General features: G+C 47.8%; 2 protein-coding genes across 2 annotated transcripts; one reads left to right on the forward strand and one right to left on the reverse strand.

The window, feature by feature from the left end:
* Positions 1-5,650: 5,650 nt before the first annotated feature.
* Positions 5,651-9,040, reverse strand: F5J12DRAFT_908415 (uncharacterized protein; the record flags this gene model as incomplete). The annotated part of the gene is made up of 10 exons (XM_051748995.1): positions 5,651-6,324; positions 6,561-7,026; positions 7,080-7,176; positions 7,229-7,404; positions 7,461-7,590; positions 7,641-7,869; positions 7,930-8,131; positions 8,189-8,706; positions 8,758-8,852; positions 8,880-9,040. The coding sequence occupies 10 exons, from the start codon at positions 9,038-9,040 to the stop codon at positions 5,651-5,653; spliced, it is 2,748 nt and encodes a 915-aa protein (XP_051594027.1).
* A 172-nt stretch (positions 9,041-9,212) lies between these two features.
* On the forward strand, positions 9,213-11,839 carry F5J12DRAFT_788534 (uncharacterized protein; the record flags this gene model as incomplete). The annotated part of the gene is made up of 7 exons (XM_051743729.1): positions 9,213-9,558; positions 9,608-10,152; positions 10,245-10,439; positions 10,492-10,863; positions 10,915-11,229; positions 11,281-11,614; positions 11,772-11,839. 7 exons carry the CDS (start codon positions 9,213-9,215, stop codon positions 11,837-11,839), a joined length of 2,175 nt encoding a protein of 724 aa, XP_051594028.1.
* Between the last annotated feature and the right edge of the window lie 1,092 nt (positions 11,840-12,931).

Consider the following 12,931-nt stretch of genomic DNA (forward strand, 5'->3'; position numbering starts at 1 on the left):
GTATCGTGCTCTCCCTACACAAGGCTTTTAAGTTGCCTTGGGATGTGGATACCGCAGTCTTGCGAGCAAGTGGTTCAAGGTGAGTATATGCGCATAAATTGTTTTGAAATCCTTCCGGAAACGCGTAAAAGGCGCTCACAAGCTCGTTCACGGCTTCTCGGCATTTCGGCATTCCACTTCAGGATTCGATCAAGGCCTTGTGAAGCCCAAGGAAGAGTCCGCGGAGACCTTGCCGACAGGGACTTCTGAACCGGAGGAGGACCTGTTCTTGACGATTACGACTAAGTATCGTCAGGCGCAACGGGAGGCAGCGAGGCAGGTTGGTGTGTTTCTGCTGAACTTCAGGGGCGAATGTAAGGTCTCGTGTGCAGCGTGAAATTAGCGCAGAATTGGAAGCGCAACTCACCAAGAAGAGCGAAGAAAATGCAGCACTTTCTATATCCGTTGCAACTCAAAAACAAACGCTTCACAAGGTTACGGAAAAGAATGGATTGTTCCCGAATTTCCTATCCCCATCAACTCATAATCACTCCTACAGGTATTCTGAATTGAAGATTGAACTAGAAAACTTGAAGACAATTTCGACATCATCTGCCGCGTTTCTTACTGAAGCAAAGGAGACAATGCGCGGCTTAGTAGACCTGAGGGATGAGGCACAGTTCGGCCTTAGAGGTACGCTCTCGGTTGCAATGTTGTGGCTATATTAGACAGGCATTTCAGGCCTCGAATCCGCATTTGATGACGATGGAAAGCTTATACTGACTTACGAAACGAGAACCACGGTGGAGGAACTTCGCTTAGAACTCTCGAAAAGTAGGCAATGTCGTTTGGATGACCAGAGGATTATTTGGTGACAACACTCCGCGGCAGCCCAGCAAGTTGCTGATCTTCTACGCGACAAGTTGCATAGTATGGCTTCCGAGTTGGCCGAAGCGCGATCTCGGGTTTTGGAGCTGGAAGGTCTGGTAGCAGGTGATATGCGATCCGTCGAGAATATCACTTTACAGCTTCAGGATTCCAGTGCGTTAACAACTAATTTAAAACGATGCAACACTAACACGCATCTCAGCGAAGCACATATCAACATTGGTAGGTTATTTGCATGAACAGAGAAATGAGTCTGTCCGTGCTGCGGCGGAGGTATATGAAATGCTGCAGCAACTTAATCATGCGAGTGCACGGTACGTCGTGATGCGTTGCAGCAGAAGTCATTAATTTTGTGGCGTAAAGCGTGAAAGAAGTAGAATCCGAACTCGCGACGATGACACGGCGGTACATTCTTCCATTCCATTCCTCGCTTCGTCATGCTCATATGCTACACAGGTTTTCCGAGTGTCGAGACACTGCAGAGGAACAGAAAGTCCAACTGCATTTACTTCGGAACACAGTTGCCTTCCAAGAAAGTAATTTAAAGGATTTGGAAGCGAGGTGAATCGAAACTCGAATGTCACTCTTGTGCTTTTCTAAACTCTGTTCCCTAAACAAGAGCAGAGAAGGCTAGCGAAGATTTGCGCCAGGCGTTGGGTCAGTCGCGCGAACTGGAAGTCCGATTGGATGCCGCCAAGGACCGTGAGAAGAATCTCCTTGAACAAAACCAGCTCCTTCAATCAGAAAGGGACACCGCCAACCAAACCTTGAGGGCCTTGCAAAATCAGACTGCCGAGGCGCACATGCGCGAACTATCACTGTCTCGTCAGTCGTCGAAGATCACAACCGAGTTGGACATCGTTGTCGCGAAGAACAAAGATTTGGAGCAAGAGGCAAACTTGTATCGCAGAAAGTGAGGCCACCGTCTCCCAGTGTACTATGTACATTCTGAATGACTCCCACGAGACACGTGGAATCTTCAGGCGCTCTTAAGGCATGAGAAATCACTTTCATCTCGTGCTCTTTAAGCTGAGACTAAAGTAGGCACTCCAAAAGCAATTTGATGAGCAATCCGTCGCGCTTGGAAACCTCCAGGTAAACTACTCGAGGTATCAGATATCTGCGAGCGCACTGACGATCAGTAGGAACAACTCCATTCCGCCGAACTGCGCACATCCGTGAGTTTCTATTCCATCCTGTAAGCCCTTCCAAGTAGATGGTCTTTCCAGGAGGTAGCGAGCGACTTCAAAAGCGAAATTGCCTATCTCCGAGAACAGAAAGGGTCGCTAGAAGCTAGGCTTGACACCGCCTTGCGAGAGGGAAATGCCAAATCAGATATGCTAATAGCTTTGCGGACGGAGGCGTCCCGCAAAGAAGGTGCCATTGAAGCCCTGTTACACGAGGAGAAGCAACGAGGAGATGAAGAACGCCGTCAAATCGTGGAGACCGAATCTAAAGTCCAATCACTTCACAGGGAACTCGACCTAAGGAACAAACGGGTACAGGACATGGAAAAGTGCCTGGCAAAACACGCGGATGAAGTGGCAAAACTCACATCACGTGTCGCGGAGTTGGCTGCGACGGAGCAGGCGTTGTCGATTAGGGCAATGACTATTACTCAACGCTACGCGAAGAATGACTTGGTGAATCCCTTCTATTCCTCGGTTTTCCCAGTGGCAACAACAGAACGCATTTCCTTGTAGAACGATGACGAGAAAGCTCTGGTGACGACGCTGATGCAGAAGGCTCGTACTCTCCATGATCGGGAAATAGTGGAGAAAAGCAACGAGATTAAACGGGTAGGTTCGGAATAATATAACTTTCCTGAACAACACTACCGCTTGTGTGTACTCGTAGCGCGATAATCTCATCAAGCAATGTGAAGCAAGGATCTCGCAGCTGGAGCGAAACCTTGCGCGGCGCATTCACGAGGTCAGCTGAGTTGTTTGGGCTACATTCTTCCCATACATTTATCACTACACAGCCACAAATATACTCTACCTCGGAAGTCATCGCTACTCACACCCTAGTAGCAGATAGTCCACTGACAGATCCTGAAACGAAATCTGCAACAGGCCTAGAAGACCAACCCGAGGGCCAGCTTACACTCCCGAAGGCTAATCCCTTTCGTGATGTTCGCTCGTCCAAAGTGCCTATCCATCCCACAATCCTATCAACTTCTCCAAAACAGCTACCAAAGTGTCTGGGCTTCTCCAATCTGGCAACAGAAAGCAACGATAATTCCGAGTCGCCCCGTGGCAACCACCTTCTCGACACGCCTGTCCATCCTGTCGCCACACCGACTTCATCGAAACAACTAGCAGGTAGTCTGAGCTTTTCCGAACTAACAACCGAAAACGACAATAGCGCCAGATGTGGCGAAGGATGCCTACCAATGAGCAGCAAGCGTGCTACGTTTGCGGAAGGCGGAATTGAAGCATCGACGTCAAGGCCGGCCCGTCGTCGGGTGAGTAATTCCCACTGCAACGACAGTACCAGCGGATTTGAAACCATGTCTTTCGTTCCTAGAGGTGTTCTAAACCAACTGAAGGTGACAAATCGGTGGACAAGGTTAGCGTGTAGTGCATCCAAACAAGGCAGTTCCACTGTTGATTGTTGGGTTTCTCCCTTTAGGTTCCCCAACCGACGGCGAAGAAAAAGGCCACGAAAAGACGATAAAGCAATTCGCTGTTTATTTTTCCAGCCTATCCCTGACACACGTTACCATCTCTGATCAAGTATGCAGAGACTCCACGTGATGAAAACCTAGTGTGCTCATGGCGACGATAACGATGGATTACAATGTACAACTCTACAGGAATTGCCTCTGCTCTCTTGGAACAATTCTAGGGAATGCGACACGTAGGTAGAAGGCGACATGAAGAGGAAGCACGAGTATTGTATTCTTACATAAGCACCGTATGCGAACCATGGAGTATGTCCTCATAATGAAATTCTGGTGAATGGACTTCATACATCGCTAAATTCGTCGGACAGCTTCGCCCAGCGCACGATGCTCGATGACAGACTAAGGAAGGCAACCGCTACTTCGACCGATGAAAATTTGAACACCCCATAAGGACGTCAGGCACTGAGGCACCACGAAACATAAACAACTAAACGCGGGTCATATGTACGTCGTGGATGCTCGTCCCGCGTTATAAAGCAATATGTCGACGAGAGTTAGTAAGAGCTGCTGTCCTCTGATACATGTCATTAGAATTACCAGAGAGTCAACATGGACCGCCTTCCACCCCCACCTTACGTAGTTTCCAAGGAAGTGCTTATTTCTACTGATTAGTACCTACATACACTTAAAACGGTCGACTGTAAGGTGTGTATCGACCTGACCATCCAGCGCGGGTGAGGCAGAGTAATAGTGGCCTCACGTCCGAGGATGATAGCAACTGAACCGCCTGCTTTGGCTGGAGAAGCAGAGATAAGCCGACTCGATACGGTAGAAGAGTGTATACCGTGCGCAGCAACTCGCACGGTTGGCTTTCGACCATGGCAACCCGATAATAGATGACGGTTTTGGTTTTTTTGTTCCTCTCTTTCCTTGCAGTAGTATTTCACCCGAACACGCTCATGTGAAGGCATAGGATCGCTAAACCTGACCGAAAGGTAGCAGTACATCTGATTATCTGGATCTAGGGCCAACGTGTCAGATCATGTAAGAAATCATGTATCTCTACCATTTGCATTAGTGTTACAGAACCGCTGAGGATGGGTTTGGTTCTCCCCTGGCCCATTCCCGTATCGTAAGTGTTGACAAGAACATCTCTGTTGGAAGCCGACGTCCAGACTGTGAGGATCTGTCGTGGTGAGGCCGCTGGTTCCGTTGGACTGATTGGTATCAAAAGGCAGTCAGCAGGACATTCTGCACTAGGTTTCTTCGTCAAGAAAAAAAAGCTGCACCGGACCTCCAGAAGTCAATGGTGTTGGCACGACGTCTTCGAGCCTTCTACTTGGTGGGTAGTACCGCGGCAGCTCCTGCTCTTGGTTGCAGATAATTCTACTGCCACCTGATTGGTTGTTTGGCTGCGTCGCACGTCTGAACGTGTTAGATTTAGCCCCGGCGACCGGACGATGCAGTCAATGATAAACCATACGTCGATGCGGTCGAGTCAATGCACTGCGTGTCGCATTATCGCTTGCAAGCACCTCCGAATCATTGGAGCTCATTAGTAGTTTGGTCTATTCCAGACAAAACATGGGAAAGATAGTTAGTTTCCAAAATCCAAGTCGTCAATGTGAGAGTAGGGGAGAATATGTGTGTGAGGATCGCGTCCCAAGTACTCAAGTACTCAAGTCTTTGGCACTAGACCTTCGTTCACCGAGGGGTATTGTTGAGGCCGTAAGCCGAGACCACGCCCGAACAAAGAAATAGAGCAACGCCCGAAGGCGGGGTGGATGCGGCCATATCCCCAAAGGGGAGAAAACTACACATAGCGGGGGCAAGGGCGGACGGGCCCCAACAACGAACAGAGATATCAAATATACAACATAGATAAAAGGTAGCTACCGAATGGGAATAGATCCCCATGAGACGAGTTACCTCGTCGCCCCGCACGGTTCATCAGCAAATCATAAGTCTGCTTAACCGTGCTTGACCACTTAGCAGCACCTGTCAAGCACGTAAGTAGCATAAGCATGTTAAGCACCCACATTGCCAAGCATGCATGACCGCTAAGTAACTTGGCGAATGTTTAAGTGTGACTCAAGTAGATAAGCATCCCAAGCAGCTAAGTTACTATGGAATTTGAGCATACAATCAAGTACACTACAAGTATGAATCTGATAAAAGCGAAAATGCATGATGATCGATAAATCTGTTCACGTAGAAGGTGGTAAATGCGTCGTAAGAATGATGCGGCTTTATGGTTCTGGGAATGGGGTGGGTGCCATACAAGGGGATGAGGTGTGCCGCACGATATATGGTGTCTACGTGTATGACAGCGGTGGCCGGGTGATGATTTGCAGTAAGGGCCGGGCGTATGATCCACATCCCCGTATCCACATCTGGGTCATCCCTGACACAGTCAAACCACTGCACTACTGCACATGGGTAACACTTGCTTTGGGAAACGAAGGAAAAAAACCCAAGGATATGCACGACATCCAAACCATGCATCCCCTTCAGCCCTGGATTAGTATTCACAAATGCACAGTCATACCGGGGTGGCCCATTCTGCCACGAATGACACGAGCAGATATACTCACGCTGCATGCCACCAATACCACTGATATCACTTGGCGCATAGAATAGTGCAGCTGCAGAATTAACGACGGTGATTTTGTTGCCATAGATGGGGCGCTCAGATAGTGGGATGTCACAGAGATCGCAGTAGTCTTCAGCGTTGGCTTGTTGAAGCAGGAACTCCTCCAGAATGGTAGGGAGACATGATAGACTGAGCTCGATTGCAAGATCTGTCACGGTTCTGGCCCACTTCATTTCTAATGCAAGAGGTTGATTTTGTGAGCTGCTGCACTACTCAGGTTAATAAGGTACATATGGGTGGTGCGAGCGAGTTCAACATGTGCCTCTATGGATGTTGGGCAGTCCACAGCCTCACCATTGTCTTCATTATGGGGACCGGAACCTAGGACCTGTGATGTACCACCATTCTCTCTGCCATCTGTTTACTTCATGTGAATATGATGAAAATCAATATGATTGTCCAATGACCGACCTTGAGTCGAAAGGAGCTGCATAGTTGCCATGAGGCAGTTTCCCTCTAGCATCCCTCGTTCATTGAAATCCCTTCGAGAGGCTGCCAACTTATCTAAGTGCTGATTGATAATGAGCATTTGGCCCAGTGGCTTGTTACAATTGGTCTGCCGGTATGGGTCCTTCACAGCATCGATATGCTTTGATTCGGTGATTGATGTGCAAAGTCCGTTTGGCGCCCCAAATAAATGTATAAGATCAGGGTAGTGTTTCATCACATGCTGGTGTGGTAAGCAAAAAGTTTGAATGGTACCTGATTGGTGAAATATTTCCCGGTACTTGTGAAAGCGGTCGATGGTATCTTGAACTGCAACCAAGGTTTCTTCAGTGAGGACATTGCAACAGACCAGGTATGTGAACTCCAACAAAGTGCGAAATGTTTGCACAATCTCCATTGGTACATGCCCCTCAATGGCAGGTAGATACACCTATGTATCGAATGTTAACGACAGACTGTATAAACAACCTGATCTAAAATTACCTTCATTAGTGCCTTTGAGTCGTTACCAGTCCACTGTTTGAAATGATGGCCCTCAGGAAAGCGACGGAGCCCTGCAAAAGGTGTGACGGCTGCGATTCTAAGGTATCCTACATGAGGAAAGAAAGAAATGTAAATTAAAGCAGATGTACCTCCGGTCAATATCATCTAAGATCACATTCGCCTTTGTTGTGCCATGCACGGTCTTCAAATAGCTTTCAACCCACTCGACCAAATGATCCTTGAACGTCCCTTTGATGATCTGGTGTAGTATATCAGGGGCGATGAGTTGGTATATATCGGCATGGGGAAAACTGCTGGTGAACGGCTGAAATCGGTTTTCAGGACACAGGCACAGTGGAATCTAAGTGAAACAATACTTACAATTGTATCACCCACAATGCCATATGCATCCCGTAAGGTCTTGAGATCAAACTCCTCGATCAGTGCTTCTGCATGTTCACGACTCCGATAAAGTGCATCAGTATCAAGTTCCTGCCTCATCGCAAGACATCTGAGATTCTAGTTAGTTGACAGTAAGAGTTGGAAAGTAGAAAAACATACTTTGCACACCACCCTTGCACAATACATGCCAGAAGGACTTGTTCCTCATAATCAGCAATATAAGGGCTGAGTCCAAAAATTACGCGGCGATAGTGTCCATCACCGAACCACATAACAGTTGGTTTGGTCATCGCAGGCTTGAGATTTCGAAGGATATATGTGAGTGACAAATGAAAGAGTTGGTGGCGGAATTGTTGGAACGTGTCAGTGGACGCATGCTCTTTGTCAGCTACAAGTATATCTCTCATTAGTGCCATTACTTTCCTATGTATCTATCAGATGCACTTACTATGTGGGATTGCAAGGAAAGCGATGAGAGTGACACTATTGTGATGTGCACGACGAACTTTGTTGCTCATGTTACCTATTGAGAGGTAGAGGGGATAATAATCATTTTGACTGGTTGCAACTGACACAGTCATCTTGTCACTGCCAAGGATGATTGGAATGAAGGTTGACCCATGCATGGTTGAATCACGAGAAATTATGTCCTGTTATTTGCATGCCATTAGTACAGCACTCAGAGACATAGAAGATAAAAGACGCACTGCTTGAGTCCACACCCAATCACCAGACATGAAATCCTCCCACTGTCTCTTGTCCATTGTGCTCTCATATTCCCGAAACAGCCGGTAATCCATGTCTCTTGAAAAATCAGGTCGGGAAAGCATATTGCAAATAACATCTTTAGGGTCCTGGAACCAAATATCGTATGCAGCGTTCATCCATGACGGGACATTATCAGTTGGTTGTTTGCTGGTATAGGATATGCAAAAATTCTCCCACTGTACATCACCAAGTATAGTGCGATCGATCATCTTGTACATTTCAGTGCTATCTTTGAAGACAGGCTGGCTGCCAGTGCCGAGAAGTGTCACATTCCAGAGATCTAGTAACTTGTTAATATTGGCTGCAGACATCTGGCTGCGGGTGAACAGGAAGTCAGCTAGCTCGAACTCCAGACGACTGGAGTATGGTGACCAATCGTTAGGTTGCTTTTCAGAAGGAGTTTGCAGGGATGACTGTCCAACTGGGAGGGGGTTTCCAGACGAATCACAAGGCTGCCCTGTCAAATAATACATTGGTAAATACTTAATTTTTCACCCATACTGGATACCGGTGAGGTTTGGGTGATAGTTCCAATAATACTTGTCACCTTGTCCAACAAACTCTGCCAGAAGGGTTGGATCCGAAGGGCTTGTGGATGGGTCACTATAGCCGTTGTCGTCCAGTCAGAACTGGAATTGTTCCTCTTCAGGCGATGGTACCTGATCTGGCTGTTCTACCTGCGTGGGGATGTTGATAGGCAGAAATACTGGGTGGTATACGTTGATGTGCTGGGTTAGGCCCAACTTGTTTCTGAACCATCGACGGCAGCCAGGTTTCGTGCAGGGAATCATATCTGAAAGAAAAATGATGAGTAACAGGAGTTACTGTGGGACAGCAAAGATTTGCCGACTGAACATAGAATCGAACTAAGCCAAAAGAGACGGCAGTGGGCATACCTTTTTTTCTTCTGTCTCTTCGTCTTCCACCTTCACGCACAGCCAATGACCCTTTGCACTGCAAGATATGGACAACCAACTGGCCGTGGAGTGCCCACAGGAGACACTTGCGAGTGGTCGCCCGAAGCGCCAGGTGGCTGACGTGCATCCCAGTAGGATCATCCTCGACAGCCAACCGAGAAGACAGATGAGCACGGAGAAGGAAGCTAACAATGAACGCACCTGGGAAGCCCTTGCCAAAAAGGTTGCAGTGCTGAAGAGAGGTTATCAACGGATCGGCAAAATCAAGGATGAAATGGAGGTCAACCAAAGTGGTGTCGCTGCCAGCGCTAAGCCCATCAAGCCGTGTCCTCATCCTCGTCCTCGTCCTCGTCCTCATGCTGTTGGCAGGCAAAGAAATGAGAGTGATGGCGGTATCTATCATGCTTAACCAAGAAAACATGAGGCTGATTTTTTTTGTAGGGATGAATGAGCCACTTACCCCCCTAGCTGATGTGGAAGACAATGCTGGACCTGTAGTGATGAAGGGGAAAGGGACAAAAGCAGCAAAGGCAAAATCGCTGCATGAAGCGATAATCTCCACACGCAACAAAGTATCCCTGCCATCAACACGTGACAATAGCATCGGCGCTAGTACTGGTTTGATGTGCATCTTACTTCTTAACATGTTCCTCCTAACTGAGGCAACTCTTTTCTTTGCGAATGTCCTAACGACTGCCAGCTCTGATGATAAACTGACTTTATCTAAGCATGTCAAAAATTGGGTGAACATTGTCGACACAAGCTCTACACAATCTTTGAGTGCCAGTGCCAGTCCTCACACATCAGCTGCACCACCTCCATCCACGAGTACCCTCGCTACAAGTACTACCAATGTCGAGTTCCATGTATTCAATCTTGGCTCTCCACTGCCAAATGATCCCCAATACAACTACGAGTTCAAATCCCAACTACCAGAAAACTTTGACTTGCTACCTGATCGCAAAGATGGAGAAGCTAGCAGGCCAGTGAGACCTCTGGCTTTGGACGTCCCCGCTCTTCAAAATGTTATCATTGAGTATCTTTCATGCTGAAACGGTTTTTACTCATGCAATGGTAGTCTCAGTGCGCTGCCACAATGGCTGAGGAGTATGAGGCCAATGATCCTGCCACCAGACTCGCCAACATCAAGAGGAAAGTAGCCGAGTTGGAATACGTCTCGACCTCTGAGGTTGAGGGCGACGCCGTCGATGATAACTGTGACAATCTAGACGATACCATCTGTGTTTTGGGGCACAAGAATGCCATGGCCAAGGTATGTGCTGACCACCTTTCTCTGTGTTCCTTCATCTTTTATTTTCTTTCAGTCGCGTGTCATGGTTACAAAGGGCATGCCAAAGAAGATCAAGATACAAGCTTGCAACTCTATGTCCAGCTTATCAGCCACATCTACTAGCAAGAAATCTATCGTAGCAAGCGATTCGTCGAGTCAAGTGCAGACCATCCCTGTGCAAGTGCGTTTCAACAATTCGGATCTCCCCTCAGATCTGCATAAAGATCAGAAGTGGAAGAGGGAAGTTATTCTGACGCTAATCCTATGGGCCAGAAACCAAGAGGATGCATTCAACATCGCCAAGCAAGATATTTGCGGGGCTCTACAGGAGATCATGCCAGTCATATACCCCATACTCAAGAACACGGCAGGTAGCATTCTTCCCAGCTCACCCATGGTTTCTGTCGTAAGTCCATTTCATTCTGACTTCATCTGTAGCTGACCGTGTTTGCCATAGGCATCTCAACGCTTGTGTGATTGGAGGCACGGCTTTGCCTCCACAGCTGTTGTGCAACTCGTAGCTTTCTTCCTCAATCCTCAAGACCCATCGCCTGCCGACACTGCAAAAGTATTACTTGATCATTTCACATTCTTATATGAAGACCTCAACACGACTGTTCCTGAGAAGGCCTTCCGCTCTGTTTTTGTGCAACAGCTGCTGCTGAGCAGCCATTTGACTGCAACCAAAGGATACGTTCAAGTCCCTGCTCTTGACACTTCATCTTTGGCGAAGCATGGTGTTGTTGGTGCTCTTGGACTTTGTGCTGCTGTGGTAACATTTATCAAGTCATTTTCATAGCTACAGTATTGATTAGTTTTTTAGCTCTCATGTGGCTTGAACCTCGTTAGATCTGGTGACATCGAGCTCAAGTCCCCCATCAATGTCAAAGATGGTATTGCCAAAGTGGCAACGAGGTTTGTGCGGACCCCCGTCAAATACAACATGGCTTCGGGCAAGGATAGCAAGACTGCGTGCGCATTTTCAGACCAGAATTGGGGAGCCCCAACGAGGAAGTTTACGGGGGCCGCCAAAAGAAGATCTATTGCTCAGCTTCAAGCCATTGTAGAGCTCGCCCTTGCTTCACTTGCAATAGGGCAAGAACTCGACCCCGAGCTGTTGAGTGATGCAGGATCTGATGACGAGTATGCACTTATCTGTAGGTTTTCATTCCCTACTGCTTATACAATCCACTAAGTCCACAACAGGATCTCTAATACATCTTCCCAATTGCTATCGCTAGTTCGTCTATGTTTTTCAATCCCTCGATCTTACTGCCGCATAATTTACTTCACTGCTACTTAGCATGTGCTTAGCGGATATTAATTGCACTTTGTTGCTGCTTATCTGCTTGATGGAACAGAACCAGCATTATTTCGAGTAAGAAACTAATAAGCTAAGCACGCATTAAGTAAAAAATAAGCAGTGCTAAGTAAGTATCCAGCAGAAGGATCTACTTATCCAAGCAGACGGCTGCTTGGCAGTTGGTATGATAAGCAAATGTTAAGTAGCTGTCAAGTAAGGATAAGTAAACTCGTGATTTGCTGATGTTGTCTGATTGTATCATTCTCGAGTAACACCACACGCGCCCAGCTCCAGATCTCTGCCTGAAAGAGTCATAGCCAGTTAGCCGCACACCTCGTTCCTAAGAGGTATATATGCATGTAATAAGGCTGGTCTGTCGGCCACGCTCGCTTTCCGTTGAACACTTGCAGCCAAGCTTCAGGTACATTACGTAACCATGTTTTCCCGGAGCTGGCAGACTCATGAGGCACATCGTCTGCATCGAACGTGGGCCTGGATTACTTGAGTATCCGTCGCTCCGGCCACCGTGGGTATGTCAGCGGAAGGTGTCAACCTCCAGGACCCGGTATATGTACCTACTTCGGTCGTGAGGTCCTTGAGCAAGTAAATCCGACTCAGGGTATCAAATTGACTCCCCTGTTATAATCGCCACCGCCAGCCTCTTGGAACGCGTGCGTACTGGCCCCCGTTGAGTCCGCCCCAGAGCAAACCACAATGCTGCAGTCCCCCCCACATCCGGAAATTTACATCGCCTCTCTCATACCTCGCGCGTCCCTGAATATACTTTGGAGACTGCCCTGGCGTCAATGGACTCTTTTGAAGGAGAACTTGTACGGGCTTTAACGTCGCTTTAAACCTAAAATGCCGGAAATTCCCGTTGTGAAACACCCGGTTCAAACCACGTTCTTTCGGAGTCAGTAGGTTCATTTGAGAATGATGACTTGCTGTCCCTTCATTTTAGGCTCATCCGCTCCTCTCCTGGCAGTGATATTTCGCACATAAAATCATTGACTTCGGTATACATTCGCGCTAGTAGGAGATGATGCCGTTGGTATTGCCTGCGCATACTATCATTTCCGGTCTGGACGTGGCCCGCGAGGTATCCTGGTAGCTCTGTCTGCTCCTGTCCCACAAGCAACAGGTAGTGTCAACGATCCCGCCCAATCGCTGC

Source organism: Pisolithus orientalis (assembly GCF_024613125.1).
Source record: "Pisolithus orientalis strain OTSU chromosome Unknown F5J12scaffold_259, whole genome shotgun sequence".
Taxonomy (NCBI): Eukaryota; Fungi; Basidiomycota; class Agaricomycetes; order Boletales; family Pisolithaceae; genus Pisolithus; species Pisolithus orientalis.